Genomic DNA, 18,257 nt, shown 5'->3' with positions numbered 1-18,257 from the left:
CTCCTCCATGGATCTCTTCCCCAGAACAAAGTTCTTCATGGTGGTCAGAGCAAAGCGCCGGTGCTCCTTCCACACCGCCCCGTAGTTACCCATGATCAGACCTGTGGTGGTGAAACACTGGGTTAATCTTCTGAGCCAGAGCCACAATATACCTGTAATCTCTGGAAACCGCCATTAAAACATGGTTCGGTAGAGCTAAATAATTGCAATACACTGCCATGCAATACATGGTATAATGTAATATGACAGCAGTATAAAATTATATGATATCTTGTTGCATGGCTAACGCATATCACCTTTGTCCTCTGTAACGTGGTTGACCATCATGCCCTGTGGTCGTCCAGCGAAGTCCACGGATTTAGTCACCAGTGCCTCCCGTACCGCCTGTAGACCATGGAGCACCACGGCAGGCCTCCAGCCCAGGAACAGGCTGTACACCTCACCATACTCTCCGGACAGCTAGAAAACAATACAGGAGACTGTTAGCTCGCTTAGCTAAAGCCTACATGTTTGTTCATGACCTACTTCACCTTTGTAAACCCCAAAATATGAAGAAAATAAAAACATTGCAACTTTCTCGAGTGCTCGTTCCGTCTTCTTACCTTATCCAAGCCAGCCATAGGATTCTTCATGCTCAGCTGCAGAACATTCCCAAATATGGGGACGGGCGGTGGTCCCGGCGGGAAGTTCCTGGGCCTCCGAGGCCTCAGCACAACCAGCAGCAGGAGACAGGATCCGATACAGAGCAGAAAGAATGTCCCCAACATCTTAGGAATCTGTTACTGAGGGTACAACACACTGCTGCCCTCATAGACTGGGAGGGCGTAAAGAAGGATTGGCCAGAGATTATGGCATAACAGAGACCAAGACTTAGGCTACACATCACATGGGAGCACCCAGTTACATTTGTGAGTTTCCTTGGAGTGCCCAGTGTCGATATACTTATGACCACACAGTCAAACACGGTTCTTTTACCTTTAGAGTGGGAGAAGGTTATCCCCCACTGAGAACAGATCCGAGGTCAGTCTTGTTTAAATCCTTTTGTCGTTAACGTTACTGTTGAAGTGAGCAACAACGGATACAAAGGCAGTTCGTAGGGGCTCGCTCGCGTGCAGGCATGGACACACAGTCCTGGAGACTGGGCACGCCACATGATATATGGTTGCTCAACAGTGCTGGCTGGCTTCCACAGCTGAATGTAAGAGCTACTGTGCTGTACTCAGCAGCTCTGAGGAAATAATTAGCGGAAAGTGCTATTTTATCATTAAAAGCCAACATGCTTTAGCATCAAGGTGCTGTTTCTTTAATGAATGCACCTTGGTCAGACCTCTGGTGCTGGCACTACACCGCCACTTAGCTGGGGGCTTCATCAACTTAGCTGCATGGTGCTGTAAGAATGAGCCCCGACCGAAAATGACATCCTTGAAAATGCATAAGGGACGCTTGACGTCTTTAACTCTTTAAATCAGTGTGTTTAACTGACTGACTGCGCAGTGTGATGGCTTTCTATTCATTGCAGTGCCAATAACAACAGGAGGGAAACGTTTTGAGGCATGAACACTGCCGTTTATTATCGTTATCAAGGAAGTTACCCAGGTTACCTGCAATGAAATACAATACGATAAACCTCTTAAGCTTTGTGAGAAAGCTCCAACTCCACGACACAGGGTAGAGAGCTATTAGATTACACAGACAGTTCATCTTATTGGCAATTAGATATGTTTAGTAAGTACATTCTCCTCTACAAGATATTAATGTACAATATACAAGTTAAAAAATATAGTTTGTTTCGTTTGTTTGCATTGAGTTCAACATTTTTCCTTTTTTTGTTGTTGTATGCTGTCAGGGTTGACAGAAGTTCACATTAAAGTGTTTTCAGGTTAAGTATGGAGGTGAGACTGAAGAGCACTGGTTTCTCAGAGTATAACCAACACATGTAATGCATATGCATAGGGAGGCATATCTATGCATGTAAACGCTTTACGTGACAGAAACAAAACAGGAAACGAGAGAAAAAAAGCCATTTCATCGCGATCAGAGGAAAACAGAATCCAGAAGAGATGACCAGGCATCGATGAGCAGGCAGCTGAAACACCAGTATTCTCTGGACACGCACCCTCTCTCACGCACACACCCTCTCTCACGCACACACCCTCTCAAATCCTAACACACCACGATACATAAACACCAGAAGCACGCCACAGACTAGTGTCCGACAAACACACCCTACAGTACAATGAACGGGCTCACGACACACAGCACAGTAGATACTAAGGATCCCCGAACTCAGTCAAAGGAGAGAAACAAACTACCCATTCAGAAGAACAACTCCCCAGAATAGGATGAAGTTGCCCTTAGACATTGATCTAGTCAGTTGAATAGGTTTCCTCCGAATGGTCAAGCTTAGGTCTTGGGGCGGCAAAGCTGATCCTAGATCAGTGCTTAGGGGTAACTTGTACCTGGAGCCCCAGAGAGGCTGAGAAAAGGAACGTTCTAGATCTCCCTCATCGCCAAGACAGCAAACTTACACAGACCAATCCAAAAAAAAAAAAAAAAAATACAACGAGGGGGAGTGAACAAGTGCACACTTTAGGGAAAAGGGGAATGAATGAGAACATAACCCTGGACATACAGAATATCACAACTTCCTCCTCAACCCTCCCTGAAATGGCACCATATTTCCTATATAGGTTACTACTTCTGGCCTCATAAGGCTCTGGCCATTAACACTGCACTGCACTATATAGGAAACGAGCTGCAATGTAAAAAAACAAAACAAAAAAACAACCTTTAAAACAGTAATCAAATGTGTAGAAGGGGAGGCGTGTTGGCGAAAAAGCTAACGTTATGTTACACATTTGAAATGAAATGGGTAGATACTTTATCATGGTAATAATGTACATACAAAACACATATATTAAATTAATATATCAACCTGGGAACAACCCTTTCCAGAATACTGTAGTCGACAATAAGCACTTAGTTTCATATGGACAACAGATCGAGAAAGTAATGTGGTTTAGTGTGATGCACCTAGCAAAATAATAAACAGAGACTGAAGCTGCATGTTCAACCGTGAAACATAAATGTAGAACAAAGGAATTGTAGCTGATTGCAATTGTGTGTGTGTGTGTGTGTGTGTGTGTGTGTGTGTGTGTGTGTGTGTGTGTGTGTGTGTGTGTGTGTGTGTGTGTGTGTGTGTGTGTGTGTGTGTGTGTGTGTGTGTGTGTGTGTGTGTGTGTGTGTGTGTGTGTGTGTGTGTGTGTGTGTGTGTGTGTGTGTGTGTGTGTCTGTGAGAGAGAGTGACCAGGCACTCCTTTTAACCTATCAAGTTAAATCCGGCCAACCAACAGTGGACCTGTAGTTTCCATGGCAACCACGACAATGAAAACTAAAATTGCCAGAAATCAAAAATGTGCGGTAGCTTCTCGAAACCGAGAAAATTAAGTTTATGTGGTGCTTCAAAAGTACACAATAGGCATCCATCTTTAAAAAGAACAGAAAAAGAAAAAAAAACACAAAATGCAATAGTATCATTATGTTTGTTGAAAAAAGAAATAACGTAAAACTTTTTGGGGCAGCCGCATCTCAGTGTCGATGCATGTTGCTAGGCGGACTGGCATAAACAACAAGTTACCCCAGAAACTCTGAAACAGTTTCCACAGTAACATTGGAACAGAAGCGCCTGGGAGGAAGCACCCTACCTCTAATCTCGTCCCCCACTGTCGGGGCTGTAGACAACTCTTCTGTTCGTTGTTATAACAGCACTTACGAACAGTATGGGGCGAGGCGACCACACCTCCAGAAACAACCCTCAGACCCCACATTAGTGCTTAGTGGGAACAGAAGGCACCCTGGGAGTTCTAGCCGCCAATTCCACCCAAGGTACAAGGCTTGTGCTGTAGCTGTTGCGGTGCTATGTGAATGCGGCGTTAAGGTTATCGGGTGCGAGTTTGGGAATGGTAACCAAGGGAGACTGAGTATCACTGTGGCAACAACAAAAACATGTCAACAAAAACATGTAATAAAAATAAACCAAAAAATATGCCTTTAAAAAGACAACAAAAAAATCCTCCCCAACATCCTGAATAGAAATCCACTGGGAAGTTATTGGGACTCTAGTTTGAGGGGGGTGAAGATTTAAAAAATAACATCACTACAATACCCAGAATTCTTCCTTCAGTAACAGAAAACATGATACAAAAAAATGAAAACAATATTACCACTGGAAGTATCCCTTTTTTCTCTGCAAACAGTGTCCTCCCCCACACTCTGGTTTAACCGGGCAGAGGGAGACCACTGTTGGCCGAGATGTTGGATGAAACCATTTTGGCACAGGCCTTTTTTCTCAAATCTGAGAAGGGCTCACTCATCTCACTACTTCCCAATAAACAAACGATCGATGCATTTCTTTCCTTTGGTTAATAAGAAACAAGACAGAAGAAAAAATCATGCCAAAAAGAGATGGTGGAATAATGACAAACAGAACAGGTAAGCTAGGTTATTCTCCCTCTAGTGAGCTGAGAACAGAGCAGCCTGGGTCTGGTCTGAGAAGGTCTAAACTCAGGCTGAGGTTAAGTTTAGGGCTTTAGGCTTGTTATTAAGTTCTGTCATTAAGCTCGTTAGGGCTCTCCAGATAATCACAGTGGTTTAGGGGACTAGAGGGCTACTGTTCCTGGAGAGAAAGGGCGGACGAGGATAAGGAGCAGGAGAGGAGGAAGGGAACAAAAAACCCTCCGTTAGTCTCGGTTCTCTCAGACCTCTCTCAGATTTTTGTTTTTCGTTATTTTACGTTTTCTTCTTTTCCGTGTAGTCATCGTGATCACGTCTCAGGTGTTCAGGTGCAGCTGGCAACAAAAATTTAACAGATTCCTGAGAGAGAGAGAGAGAATTCCGGTCCTTTATAACAAAAAAAAGTAACAACCGCAAAATGAACTCAAGACACAGTTTCTGTATTTACCTGGGACAGCGTGGGGGTCAAAGGTGAATCTCATCTGTAGCTCTTCTGCTGCTGCATCAGACCGACGTTCTCATACACTCTAGAGCTGTCCTCCCTCATCCTATAAACACACGCAAGGAAAAAAGAAAAAACACATACAAACCACAGACAGAGAAACGCATCAGTCAAGGTATTTCTCAATTGAAACTGACTAGCTAAGTGTTAGCTTGAGTATAGTAGCTGGTAATAGTAAAACTACTTTTTAAAAAAAAAACAACCTTTAAAGTACTAATCAAGTAGTGTTTTGGGGTATCTGTACTTTACTATTCATATTTGACAACTTCATATATTTTCCCTGACACCCCAAAAGTACTCTAGACATTTTGAATTCTTAGCAGGACAGGAAAATGGTCCAATTCTTCTATCAAGAGAACATCCCTGGTCATCCCTACTGCCTCTGATCTGGCGGAATCACTAAACACACATGCTTCATTTGTAAATTATGTCTGAGTGTTGGACTGTGCCCCTGGCTATCTGTAAATAAATAAATAAGTTATAACGTTTGCTTAATATAAGGAATTTGAGAGGATTTATAGTTTTACTTTTGATACTTAAGTATATTTTAGAAATGACATTTACATTTAATACTTAAGTATATTTAAAAGGTAAATACTTCGATTTTACACAAGTAGCATTTTAGGGTGACTTTCATTTTTACTCGAGTCATTTTCTATTAAGATATCTTCACTTTTACTCAAGTATGACAATTGGGCACTTTTTCCCCACAACTGGTTGTGAGTAGGTACTCACTCTGTGCAGTTGGGGGTGGGGCTGGGGGTGCAGGGAGGCAGAGGGCTCTGCAGCTGGTCTCCACCCGTCAGGTCAGATAGAGAATACTTAATGTTGGTGTACTCCCTCCCCTTTATTTTACTCTTCTGTTAAAGACAGACGGAAAGGAGAAGGTTAGAGAAATACTTCTACGACCACTCATACTGACAAAACACACACACACACACCTGTTCCTCCTCTATGCGTCTCTGCAGTGTCTCTATGTAGTGCTGGACAGCCATGTAGATGAACCTGTACTGGGCCTCAGTCTGAACCATCCCAGACCGCTGGGAACGAACCATCTGGATGCTCTTAGGAACGTCTATGTCACAGTCCACTCCTACGGAGTCACAGAAGAGGTTATACAGCAGACCACCTATGGGGTCTGAACGAAGCGAAGCTTTCTTTATGGAGACCATCTCATCAAGCACAAATAGATGACGCATTTGCACTCACCTTTTTCCCTGATGACATCAATGAGGATGTCAATCACTATGAACGTTCCTGTCCGCCCGATACCAGCACTGGAGAGAGAGAGAGAATTAGATGGCAACAATACACACAACTGTCTCGTGTGTCTGTGTGTGCGTGTGTGAGCTCGTGTGTACCTGCAGTGCACCACTATGGGTCCAGCCTCTAGAATGCTCTCCTGTTTGAGGTTGACCTCCTCTAGGAAGTCCAGAACACCCCCGGGGTCTGTAGGGACACCATGGTCCGGCCACGCTCTGAAATGGTACTGCCACACTGTCCTCTCTGTGTTACCCTGGAACACACACACATTTTTAAGTATCACGCATGCTCACACACAGTCAACACACACCCGTACGGTGCACTTCCAAAAAAATGCAGCCCTCTCCTCTCACCTGTCCGACCTTGGACAGTTTGAGTTCTCGCAGGATGTAGTCGTGAGCGGACGTCTCTTTGACGTTGCGGACACGCATGATTCCATACTCCTTCAGAGCTGACATGTCTGGCCAGTACTTCACACACTTACTCTGCAGGGAAATGACACACAAATGGCGATCAAATCAAACATACAAATAGAAAACGTGCGTCTATTCACTTCAATAATCCTGCTCCAAAACCTCAGGAAAAAAAGTGCACCCTGATAAACCTACGAAACAGGTCTCCTGGTTTTTAGAGATGCTCGAGAATGGAGACCCAGTCAGCCAGTTACCTTTCCTCTCTCCACCTCCTTGGTAGTCATGACGATGACCCGGGAGTTCTCCTGGAACACCATCCTCCAGAAGTCACTGATGGTGTTCTGTAGACAGCCCTGCGTGGCGATGTACGACTTCTTCGGCTTGGTGCTGTTACACTTGGACTCCAACTCCGGCTAGAGAGAGAAAGAACACAGAGTTCTACAGAGACGGGAGCTGTGTTGAATGTAGTGCGGATTGGAACACACGGTGACAGAGGGAAGCAGACTACGTGCAAACTAAAGTAGCACACATCGGTCAGCTAGCAGTACACTCCACACACATTGAATTATTATTATTTTTAAAGACAAGTTACAGCACAAACTGGTAGGGTAAGCTTGCAGAAGCATTTTGTAGAGCTGCCACAGACTGTTTGAAATAGAGCTGAGTCTAAGTCATTTACTGTGTCTGACAGGTGTGGGTTCTGAGGATAAAGTGAGTTCACTATGTTGAGGACGTCAAAGGTTCCGCCTGCTGCACAGAATCTATAGAAGCTTTAGTCTAGAGCGCCAGGGTTAAATTGTGTTTAAGAGCATTATAAAACTCTCCAAATGGCTCATATAGTGAGAAACAGATGTAATTATTGCAATAGTTTGTGAGTGGGCAACATATACTATCATCTTAAATTGACATAATTTTTGCCATTACACATTTTCATTATTTTGCCATAGAAAAATTTGACATGGAGCTAATTTCCCAAATATTGAACGTTTGTGTTACTACCTTACACAAGTTTGCTTTTTCATTGTGTGGAATTACACATCCTTTTTTTACCTCAGATTGGTGATGATGACTATAAACTTTTATATTAACAAGACGATACTAAATTGATTGATTTAAAAACAGATTCACGTCTTTGGTTAGGTGCCGTTGATTTTAATCATACGCGCCTGTCCTTTCGCGGGACTTGGAACACTGGTAATTTTCAAACTCAAATGATACAGATAATTGTCATTTGAAATACCTGTGAGGTGACGATTCGTTGAAATAATCCAGTCAAAAAAAGTGTTGCGTTTCCCATTTTCAAATTGACCATCTAGTTGATAAGTGGCTACTACAGGCTCTCATCTATCGAAAGGTATACGTAGCATACCCAAGTTCGTTGTGGTTAGTCTTTCAGAAGAGCGCAAACGGTACATGTCGCCGTGGTTATTGTCCAAGTTCCATTGATTTTAATACAATATCGATCAGAGTGATCAATTTGCGTGCGCTACTGATTAAAGTAGAACAAGCTAATCAATTTCAGTCCGAAGTGAAATATTGGTGTGAGAGCAGTTATGTTAATAATTATGAAAAATACAAGTATTCTGAACACTCCTGTTTGTCAGGAGTTATTTTTATGTCTTGGTCTTCAACATATCCGACTTATTTCAGCATATAGATGATGAATTTGTACATTTAAAACCAGTGCTGACACTAGGCTATAAATCACAAATACATAGGACAGTAGGAAACAGCAACAGTATCACTGTCAACCTGTGTTTTAGGACTATAAATGGTACTTTAAACATTATTTTTTTCAACACGATTCTTCAAATCAGGTAAAAACTACTGAATGAGCCCAAAAACGTGCTAGGATCAATCGATTTTAATGACATAAATGAAATCGTGAAAATAAGTTTGTCTTGCCTACCATGATGTCCGTTACTACCATGATGAGATTAGCATTGATATAGTCAGAACCAGCCTCAGATCCATCCCCATCGTTCAGCACCACACGAGTGTGATCAACTAGAGGAGACAGGGAGGAGAGAGAGAGAGAGAGACACGATTTGAATCAGACTAACTCATATCCAGGCTATGCATACGGCAACAACAGGGTGGTCAGGCAATGGTGATATTTGATAGGGGAGGGTGCGTGTGTGTTCTCACAGGGAAGAATGTTCTTGTATCGGTTCTTGTTCTTGTTCTCTGCCCTCTGTCCCTCCTTGCGGCTGTATAGCAGCTTACACTCCTGCTGCTGCAAAGTCTGGGAGGGCGTAGAATATATAGCTTAGGATGTATAACTGTATAAAAACCTTTCCTGACATGAGAACAATACTGCATTAAATATATATTTTGAAATGCAATGACGCGTTAGTTTACCTCAAACTCTTCCCAGAAGCCCTGTTTGACCTTGTCCGTGGCCTCGGCCAGTTTACTAAGCTCTCTCACTCTACTCTCGATCTCCGCTGCGTTGATACGAGTGGTGTTCAGGGGCTAGGTGAAGCACATACACAAGTTTAGAAACACAAGAAATCAATGGCTCTTATTAATGCTTCTGAAAGACAAAAAGGGCCTTGGGTGTGATTAGTACAGTTATCAAGATCTGGGGAATGAGATCTGACAGCGACACCCAGCTGTATAAACACCTGTTTGAGTTGCAGCACCGTGCCCAGTGTCTCCACCATGGGGTTCTTCTTATAGTGCTCTACCAGGTCTGTCAGAGAATCAAATTTCTCTCCTCCACCCACGTCATACTTCAGGTCATGCTGAGGAACACAAAAAACAGAACTTACTGGTGATGATCCCATTAGGATGATATGAGATATGGAAATGTTCAAAATAGTCAAATAACCTTTTGTCATTTAGCAGACGCTCTTATCCAGAGTGACTTACAGTTAGTGCATTAATATTCAAATAACTAGATGGGACAACCACATATCTCAGTAATAGTAAGTCGATTTTTCCTCAATAAAGGAAAAATCAGCAAAGCCATCAGCAAAGTCTGTGCTTTTTTTTGTGGGGGGCCGGGGGGATTATTTAAGATACTCTTTGAAGAGGTAGGGTTTCAGATGTTTTCAGTAGATGGGCAGGGGCTCTGCTGTCCTAGCTTCAGGGGGAAGCTGATTCCACCATTGGGGTGCCAGGACAGAGAAGAGTTTTGTCCGGGGTGAGCGGGTGGGAGGGCCAAGAGACCTGAGGTGGCAGAATGGAGTACTCAGGATGGGGTGTAGGATTTGAGCATAGCCTGAAGGGAGGGAGGGGCAGCTACTCTTGCTGCTCCGTAGGCAAGTACCATGGTCTTGTCGTGGATGCGAGCTTGGATTGGAAGCCAGTGGAGTGTGCAGAGGAGCGGGGTGACATGGGAGAACTTAGGAAGGTTAAACACTAGGCAGGCTGCAGCGTTCTGAATAAGTTACAGGGGTTTGATGGCACAAACGAGGAGCCCAGCCAACAGCAAGTTGCAGTAGTCCAGACGGGAGATGACAAGTTCCTGGATTAGGACCTGCACCGCTTTCTGTGTGAAGTAAGGTCGTATACTACGGATGTTGTAGAGCATGAACCTGCAGGAGTCACGTCAAGGATCTTTTCACTCTGTGAGGGGGACACCGTGGAGTTGTCAACCGTGATGGAGAGGTCTTGGAGCAGGAATGCCTTCCCCAGAAGGAAGAGGAGCCCTGTTTTGTCAAGGTTAAACTTGGGGTGGTGGGACGACATCCAAGCTGAGGTATCGGCCAGGCACGCAGAGATGCTTGTCGCCACCTGGGTGTCAGAATGGGGAAAGAGAAACGTTTTTGAGCGGCAGCCACATAGCAATGATAGGAGAGACCAGGTGAGGATATGATGGAGCCAAATTACTATGAGAGAACACGTAGCCAGATTAAGAGAGAGCAGCTGGAGTAGCAGTGTTCTCTGGGGTGATCCATGTCTCCATCATTAAGGGGCTCCAGAGTGGCACAGCGGTCTAAGGCACCGCATCACTACAGACTCTGGTTCAATCCTGATCTGTATCACAACCGGCCGTGATCGGGAGCGCCATGGGACGACGTACAATTGGCCCAGCATCGTCCGGGTTAGGGGAAGGTTTGGCAGAGGGTAGGCCATCATTGTAAAATAAGAATTTGTTCTTAACTAACATGCCAAGTTAAATTGGCATAGGTTAAATCAGGGCCAAAAAGTCAAGGGACTGAAGGGCAGCAAAGGTTGAGATGAACTCGCTGTTCTTGACCGCCGGTCGGCAGTTCCAAACGCTGCCGGAGATATCATGTAGTGTATCCGTGGCATATGCCACATCCAAGGCCACATTATCACTCCTTTAGTTCTCAGCTCTCTGTAAACTCAAGGCCAGACAAACATGTCATACAGTATGTCAGTAATATCCCTTATCCGTATTTATGTCAGTATCACAAACTTATGACAGCATTCCAGGCCACTTATAGTATCCCAACTTCTGCCCATTGGTATGTGGCACTCATTATGTAACAAATATTGACATTCAACACCATTCACCTCTTAAAACCTAATTTACAACAGTCCAAGGACGCGAACCCTGTTTTGAACGAGGGGGGGAGGGAAGGAGCAAAGCACAAAAAGAATGAATAATACTACACCTGGCAGCGGATCATGACGTGCGTGACCTTAGGCTTGCCATCGCTGCTGTCTGTCTTGTCGTCACCGGTACGGACGGACAGAACGAAGTCTCCAGGGTGGCTCTGGCTCTCTCTGACCAGGAAACTACCATTTTTCCCCTTCTCTGTCAGCAGCTTCTCAGCCTCGCGGCCTGACAGGTGACCATGGAACCACCTGGGACACACGCACACAGTTTATACAGAAATACAGTTTAAAGAACTCTACTGACGAACTGACATGCAGGCTAGAGCGGTATATACACACACAGACAAACAAGAGACAAACACACATGTTGTGTCCGTGTCAGTGTTCACCTCTCAGAGGTGGGGTCAGCACAGTTGAGGGGGTATTTGAGCTCGATGACATCTCCATTCTTCTCCTTGAGTTGGCCGTGGTGCTCCATGTAGTACTGAACCAGCTCAGCCAGGGTGGCAAACTTCTCCCCCCCGTACAGGTCATAGTAATCCCCTGTGTTCTGGATCTTAATATGGGTGACAGCTCCGTTACGTCTGCCCAGGGGAACACGGGAATAATAGAAAGGGAAATATGAACCCCCACCACCCAGGCGATGGTGAAATGTTATCTTCAATTTGCCTAATCATTTATAATACAATACAAATGGGGATAACATTTTCTTGTTTACCTTGTATGCTTTAGGCGTAACTAAACTAAATAGACTCCTTTTTTATATATCAGTGTCAACCCAGCCTACAGTAGCTCTAGTGTCTAGTGCTACAGTAACTCACCTGACAGAGAGGGTGAAGTCTCCAGGGTTGCTCTTGCTGGGTCGGGCCAGGAAGCTCCCGTCCACCCCCCGTGTCAACAGCAGATTCTCAGCCTCCACCCCCGTGATATTGGGGTGGAACCACCTAAAAACCACAACAACATCACAGGTAAACTAGCTAGTTAAGTGCATTTGAAGTAATAGGTGACACAGCATAAATTCACAGATTTGTGGACTACACCACATCCATGACCAGCTTAAACATCAAGGTACCTGTCCTTGTCCTGTCTAGACTTTTATTTGGATTTCATCATAACTCTATTGTAAATGCCAGTGAGTCATCTGCCCAGCTGGGTTCAGGGCCCTTGACTTACCCTTGGGGAGATAACAAGCAGTCATAAATCAGAGAGATCACTGGTAGCCTAGCCTAGAGAACATATGTGGCCTGAATATAGTCTGTATTCAGGAATGTCATTGGCACAACAATGTCATTCTGAAGAAAGAAGATATTGATTTGGGGGGGGTGGGGGGAGGGGGTCAATGATGTATAATTAAAGGACGTGAGAATGATCAGGAAATCCTGATTTATCAGAAAAAAATGCATGAGAGAAGTGAGGGATATTCAACATATATTTGTTTACAGTCTATAGTTATGTTGGGCATCTTTCTGAATAACAAGCCTGTCCTCCAAACTGAACCAGATGCATTGAACCGCATATCCTGGGCAGATAGCTTTTGCACATTCAAAAAGGTAGCTTCAATTTCACAGATGCCCATTGTAATTGCCCAATGAAGAACTTACTTAGCTAGCTTACTACTACTACTACTACTACTACTACTACTACTACTACTACTACGCTGACTCTAAAACACCGGCAAGGCACATCCTTGACAAATACGACTTTTATTATTAGGTCGTTAACTGAGTATCACATGTATGCATTAAATCACTGGGATAATCTTGTAAGTGTAAACAGTTCTAGGCTAACATTAGCCGATAGGCTAGTTACCTAGCTAACTACCATCATCAGATTGTTTTCCATGATCAGTCCTTATTAAGGCTTACGTTACCTCCGAGATGTCATATTTTTTCAATCCTTATTTCCTCGCGCTGACGTTAGTTCCTAAAACTTGCTGGCTTTTACAACTATTGTGGTTTTCTACCGCAGTCTACCCCCAGCGAAAATGCCTCATAAGGTCCAGACCCCGCTCCAAACGGGCACAAAAAAATGGACATTGGTTGGAAATTTTTCACAACAACAAAATTACCTAGGCCTCGGCCCTGGAGGCTTCAGAACGAGTCGACTGTTGAAACGTCACCAGACACGCGACACAACATACATTTTCAGTTTGCGCAAGCGCTGTAGGGGGAATGGATGGCCGATTTTTAAATCGCTTAGTTCTGTGAATATATGACCCTCGCTACTTCCCGTTTAAATTCTTACGTGGCAGTCTACCTGAAAGCTAGCCTGCCATCGAGGAAGTTTCCAATCTCACCCTCTAGAATTTGTGCTTGTTCTGAGCCTCCTGATACGATACATGTGCACTTTTAGGGTGGGTTTGAAATCGTGGGAATACAGAGAATCTACAATCGTTACGTAACGCTAGCTAAAACATAAACATGTTCACTGCTTCAGAGATCGTTGTCCTTTTTGCGGTCTTGTTCTCCACAGCGTCCGGCTACTTTGTTAGCATAGACGCTCATGCCGATGAGTGCTTCCATGAGAGGGTCAACTCGGGAACCAAGATGGGCCTAATGTTTGAAGTTGCAGAGGGAGGCTTTTTGGACATTGACGTTGAGGTGAGATTACATTTGGTCTTTCTTATGGATTTGTTTTGGTTTGGTTTCACTTGTCACTTCCGCAAAGAAGGTGGGGAGTAGCTAGCTAACGTTAGCGGATATGGCTAACTAGCTAGCTATTTAGCTTAATTGCTCACCACAAGCCAGTCATAGTTATTTTTAAAGGCTAGCCATGTTTTGTATAGTTTAAAGTCAGCCCACTGCCTGTTTTATAAATTGTTAACTAAATTGGTAAATAACTATTAAGTGACTGATCTGTTCATGAATGATACAGCCAGGAAGTGTATTGTTGACTAACGTTACTAGCTGTCATTCAAACAGCTGTCAGTTTAACAGAACTTGAGAAACAGCCCCCTTCCATTTCTTTAACAGCACTGCTCCACCACCTGCATTCACCACCAGATAGTTGGGAATTGTTGTAAATGCAAATGAGATCCATCTTTTTAGTGGATTTTAAAAGTATCAATAATGTAAAGTTTTTGCTACCATGTGGTGCCGACCACCCCGATCCCCCAACCACTGAATGAAATATATATTTGTTGCTACAATGGTCCAAAATATTTTTTGAATCTTGGTTAGAACGACAGCACACCACAATGTTGCACCATGAGTTGTCATTTATTTGTATGATATTGTCTCCTATGTAGATAACAGGACCTGATGACAAGCAGATCTACAAAGGTGACAGAGAGTCCAGTGGGAAATACTCTGTAGCAGCTCACATGGACGGGACCTACAAGTTCTGCTTCAGCAACAAGATGTCCACCATGACACCAAAGATCATCATGTTCACCATCGATATCGGAGAGGCACCCAAGGGACAGGACATGGAGACGGAAGGTAAGCTTTATTTGTGTGTGTGAATTAAGCTCTATTCTTAATAATTTGTTAATTGCCTTAATGGATGATCACTTCTGTTTTCACATTATTTCTCTCTTTTCTTTGATGCTATTGTTCTCTCTTTCTCTCCATCCTCTTGACTGTGCTTATCCCTTTCCCCCAGGTGGAGAGAGTTGGGATGGTAGGGTTCAGGCCTCATCTGAAGCTATGTTTGCCCAAATGCATTCGGTTTTCTCTAACCTAAGTTGAATGAGTTTTCCAGTGCAATCTAATGTTCACAAATCACCACTTAGTTACGGTAGTACATGTTGCCTGGGAATGATGTGAGAAATCTCTTTACATTTAAAAAAAAAATAGATGCTGGAATATGTTGTGCATGATTTCATACATTCAATACAGGGACTAATAGTGTTATTTTGTGGAGTGTTTTTAATGTGTTCAGTGTAACATACATGTCATTTTCACTAGAATGTTGTTGATTCTATGCTGATCCTGATTGGTTGGTTGTGTGTTCTGTTACAGTCCACCAGAACAAGCTGGAGGAGATGATCAATGAGCTGGCAGTTGCCATGACAGCAGTCAAGCATGAGCAGGAGTACATGGAGGTCCGGGAGAGGATACACAGAGCCAGTAAGTTACACACACCACATGAAACTGCACGTGAAAGCAAATGGTATCGGAATGGACTGTGGTTAAGTACCCATTCACTTTATTGTTATGTTTGTGCTGCAGTGTCAGTACTGACAGCCAGTCTTGAACTTAAGTCATGGTTATCTTTCCATCCAGTCAATGACAACACGAACAGCAGGGTGGTTCTCTGGTCATTCTTCGAGGCCTTGGTCCTGGTGGCCATGACTTTGGGACAGATCTACTACCTGAAGAGGTTCTTCGAAGTGCGGCGAGTGGTGTAACACCTAAAACCTTCCCCCTGCGACTTCCTGTTCCACTGTTGTCTCCAGCACAGAGACGGCAAATCAGTCACACCTTGAAATAAGACTGTCAGATTTCAGTAAATTTCTGAGTACAAATTGGATCTCTGTTTGTTTTTTTTTACCCTGTTACCCCTTTGTTCCCATCCTTATCGATGTGCTTGTTACTGTCATGTGTTTTGAACTCAAGGCCTTTCAAAGATCTTAGGTTTGATGATGTCAAGTTTGATTTTCTCATCACTGAGGAAGCAAATAATTTGTTATGGATTACTCCATGCAGCTTGATCAACTGCATGATCAGCCATACATTAGCTAGCGAGGTTGTATATCTACCTGACTGCCTGTATCTTGTCAGTGGATGGGCCGTATAAAGTAACAAAACCAGGACATGTATTCGAGAGATGCACACTGATAGTTAAGCAATGATGACGGTACCAGTGAAGAATGTATCCCATATTTGAACCCCTTTGCAAGTGATCTGACAAAGTTGTTTATATTAAGTATGCAGAATGCATCCGCTCAAGGTGAGATACTTAGGGCTTGTTCAGGAGAGTGAAATGTCCCAGAACGTTCAAGTAGAAATGTATTGTGCATAATAGACATGACTAGAATAAAGAATTGTCTGCTTTATATATCATATTTCTATCTGAAACTTTCAGAATGTTGTATCCTGTGGAATATCTGAAAGCAGATGTTTTTGCTCTTGTTGCTGTTGAGTTATACATATATAGATCCATGGCACATAATCATTCTGAATGTTTGTGGATGTGGAGGGAAAACCTTTTTACTCCCATTACACCACAGATTTGTTATGGTAGGACAGCCTTCCTCAATCCTGGCTCTGGGGATCCACTGGGTGTGCAGGGTTTTGTTGTAGCTCATCACAAACACACCTGATGCAAATAATAATTTAACATTTGGATTTGTTGATTCAGGATTGGTACAGCTGGGCTGGAACAAAACCCTGGACCCCTGTAGGTGTAGAGAATCAGGAATTAAGAACACTGTAATAAATTATGAGTATGGGTGAGGGTCTGAAGCTATGTTATGATTGCTGAGGCTAGGGAGTTACCTCTACTTTTTTTAGACTGGTTGTAATTTGTGGTTTTGGGTTGGTCTCTAATTTCATACCTTTTAGTTTTCTGGTGCATATTCAGTGGGGTGCAACATTCAGAGTGTAGAAATGTTTATGTATAGAATGGACATGCCTTTTTATTCCACATGTTCGAGGATGATTTGTAAGTATAGTCTGTCTAATCTATACACTACATATCTATCTGCAACACCATAAATGTTGCATCTTACTGAATATGCCTCAGTCTGTTTTATACTTTACGTGATCTGATTAGCTCAGGCACAACTGTCACCGTGAGACGAGTGACTACTGAGGAGAAATAAGATCAAGTGACTCCTGTACGTCAATGAAATTCTGCTAACTGCATCTGTAAACTTTAAGAAAGATGCTTGTCTTGTGGATCCAGGTTTATTAAAACAAAAATGAAACTTTAAAATGCTGTTTAATTTTTGATTGTCTTGCAATTTATTTATTGGTTAAACAATGTGTTTACAGCTATTGGGGTGTGGGGTTATGCTGAGCCGCCGGGCACCCCACTTTGGCCCGTGACGTTAACAGCAAAAGTGCCCTTCTCAAATCAAACAGTGTGTGCCACTAGGTCATGTTGTTTTCAAGGCAGCATGATGCGTCGCCCAGAAACATCTCTTTTCCTCTTTTTATTGGGAAGGCAGATTGTTTTTGATAAAAATGTTATCTTTTACATGTGAAAACAAAATCCTGCTCAATGACCTTATATATGAAGATCCTACTCATTTCTCAAATGTGTTAAAGAGAATGTGGAAGCTATTTCTTAATGCCAAAAACACAATAATGTAGAGCACCCCAAGGAAGCATTCCCAAATTAAACTCTTCAATATTTGTTCTAAAAGTTGGCTTTGGGGTTTTCCCCAAATCAGCTGACTTTGGAAACAACCCCACAAATCAAATACAATTTTATTTATCACGTGATTAGCAGATGTAGGGAAATGCTTGTGCTTCTAGCTCTGACAGTACTTGTTAGACATTACTGCACTAACAAATTACACAACATATACCCAATGCACACAAATACAAGTAAGAACTTTGTTGTCCTTAAGCCATTTTGCCACAACTTTGGAAGTATGTTTGGGGTCATTGTCTATTTGGAAGACTCATTTGCGACCAAGCTTTAACTTCCTGACTGATGTCTTGAGATGTTGCTTCAATATATCCACATAATTTTCCTCCCTCATGATGCCATCTATTTTGTGAAGTGCGCCAGTCCCTTTTGCAGCAAAGCACCCCCACAACATGATGCTGCCACTCCTGTGTTTCACGGTTGGGATGGTATTCTTGGGCTTGTAAGCCTCCTCCTTTTTCCTCCAATCTTAACAATGGTCAATATGACGAAACAGTTCTATTTTTGTTTCATCAGACCAGAGGACATTTCTCCAAAAAGTACGATCTTTGTCCCCACGTGCAGTTGCAAATCGTAGTCTGGCTTTTTTATGCTGGTTTTGGAACAGTGACTTCTTCCTTGCTGAGCGGCCTATCAGGTTATGTCGATATAGGACTCATTTTACTGTGGATATAGATACTTTTGTACCTGTTTCCTCCAGCATCTTCACAAGG

General features: G+C 43.2%; 3 protein-coding genes across 5 annotated transcripts in view; 1 reads left to right on the top strand and 2 right to left on the bottom strand.

Annotated features, from left to right (window-relative positions):
- LOC124047796 (cytochrome P450 2D15-like) overlaps positions 1-1,105 on the bottom strand; it is a 4,319-nt gene extending 3,214 nt beyond the window's left edge. For both annotated transcript variants that reach the window (XM_046368107.1, XM_046368108.1), the window contains exons 1-3: positions 603-1,105; positions 297-459; positions 1-101 (exon numbers count right to left, since the gene is read on the bottom strand). The exon at positions 1-101 is cut by the window's left edge and continues 52 nt beyond it. In XM_046368107.1, the coding sequence (XP_046224063.1) occupies positions 1-101; positions 297-459; positions 603-767 (429 nt within the window). In that variant the 5' untranslated portion in view covers positions 768-1,105. The remainder of the gene's footprint in view (positions 102-296; positions 460-602) is intronic.
- Positions 1,106-1,540: 435 nt separating this feature from the next.
- Positions 1,541-13,330, bottom strand: LOC124048692 (tyrosine-protein phosphatase non-receptor type 11-like). The gene is made up of 16 exons (XM_046369714.1): positions 13,094-13,330; positions 12,045-12,167; positions 11,613-11,807; positions 11,280-11,472; positions 9,318-9,437; positions 9,052-9,165; positions 8,839-8,935; positions 8,600-8,697; positions 6,945-7,103; positions 6,631-6,762; positions 6,376-6,530; positions 6,224-6,291; positions 5,956-6,107; positions 5,750-5,874; positions 4,961-5,060; positions 1,541-4,872 (listed from the first exon to the last, which is right to left on the bottom strand). Exons 1-15 carry the CDS (start codon positions 13,105-13,107, stop codon positions 4,991-4,993), a joined length of 1,815 nt encoding a protein of 604 aa, XP_046225670.1. The 5' UTR covers positions 13,108-13,330; the 3' UTR covers positions 1,541-4,872; positions 4,961-4,990.
- Positions 13,331-13,449: 119 nt separating this feature from the next.
- LOC124048693 (transmembrane emp24 domain-containing protein 2-like) lies at positions 13,450-17,103 on the top strand. Of its 2 annotated transcripts, XM_046369715.1 has the most exons (5): positions 13,450-13,823; positions 14,471-14,663; positions 14,827-14,844; positions 15,186-15,293; positions 15,450-17,103. In XM_046369715.1, the coding sequence occupies exons 1-5, from the start codon at positions 13,644-13,646 to the stop codon at positions 15,572-15,574; spliced, it is 624 nt and encodes a 207-aa protein (XP_046225671.1). In that variant the 5' UTR covers positions 13,450-13,643; the 3' UTR covers positions 15,575-17,103. The 2 variants fall into 2 exon arrangements, with proteins under 2 accessions (XP_046225671.1, XP_046225672.1); XM_046369716.1 differs by lacking the exon at positions 14,827-14,844 and having other exon boundaries at positions 13,452-13,823.
- Positions 17,104-18,257: the final 1,154 nt, after the last annotated feature.

Source organism: Oncorhynchus gorbuscha, linkage group LG11, assembly GCF_021184085.1.
Source record: "Oncorhynchus gorbuscha isolate QuinsamMale2020 ecotype Even-year linkage group LG11, OgorEven_v1.0, whole genome shotgun sequence".
Lineage (NCBI taxonomy): Eukaryota > Metazoa > Chordata > Actinopteri > Salmoniformes > Salmonidae > Oncorhynchus > Oncorhynchus gorbuscha.
The sequence above is the reverse complement of the archived record's forward strand: the minus strand, read 5'-3'. Positions and strand labels throughout refer to the sequence as shown.

Coding starts and splice junctions, on each gene's coding strand:
- LOC124048692 (XM_046369714.1), bottom strand. Junction 11,808..12,044: donor GACTTCACCCTCTCTGTCAG/GTGAGTTACTGT, acceptor TCCCCTGGGCAG/ACGTAACGGAGCTGTCACCC. Junction 9,166..9,317: donor CGGTGCTGCAACTCAAACAG/GTGTTTATACAG, acceptor TGCTTCACCTAG/CCCCTGAACACCACTCGTAT.
- LOC124048693 (XM_046369715.1), top strand. CDS start 13,644: ATGTTCACTGCTTCAGAGATCGTTGTCCTTTTTGCGGTCTTGTTCTCC. Junction 13,824..14,470: donor TTTTGGACATTGACGTTGAG/GTGAGATTACAT, acceptor TCTCCTATGTAG/ATAACAGGACCTGATGACAA. Junction 15,294..15,449: donor GGAGAGGATACACAGAGCCA/GTAAGTTACACA, acceptor CTTTCCATCCAG/TCAATGACAACACGAACAGC.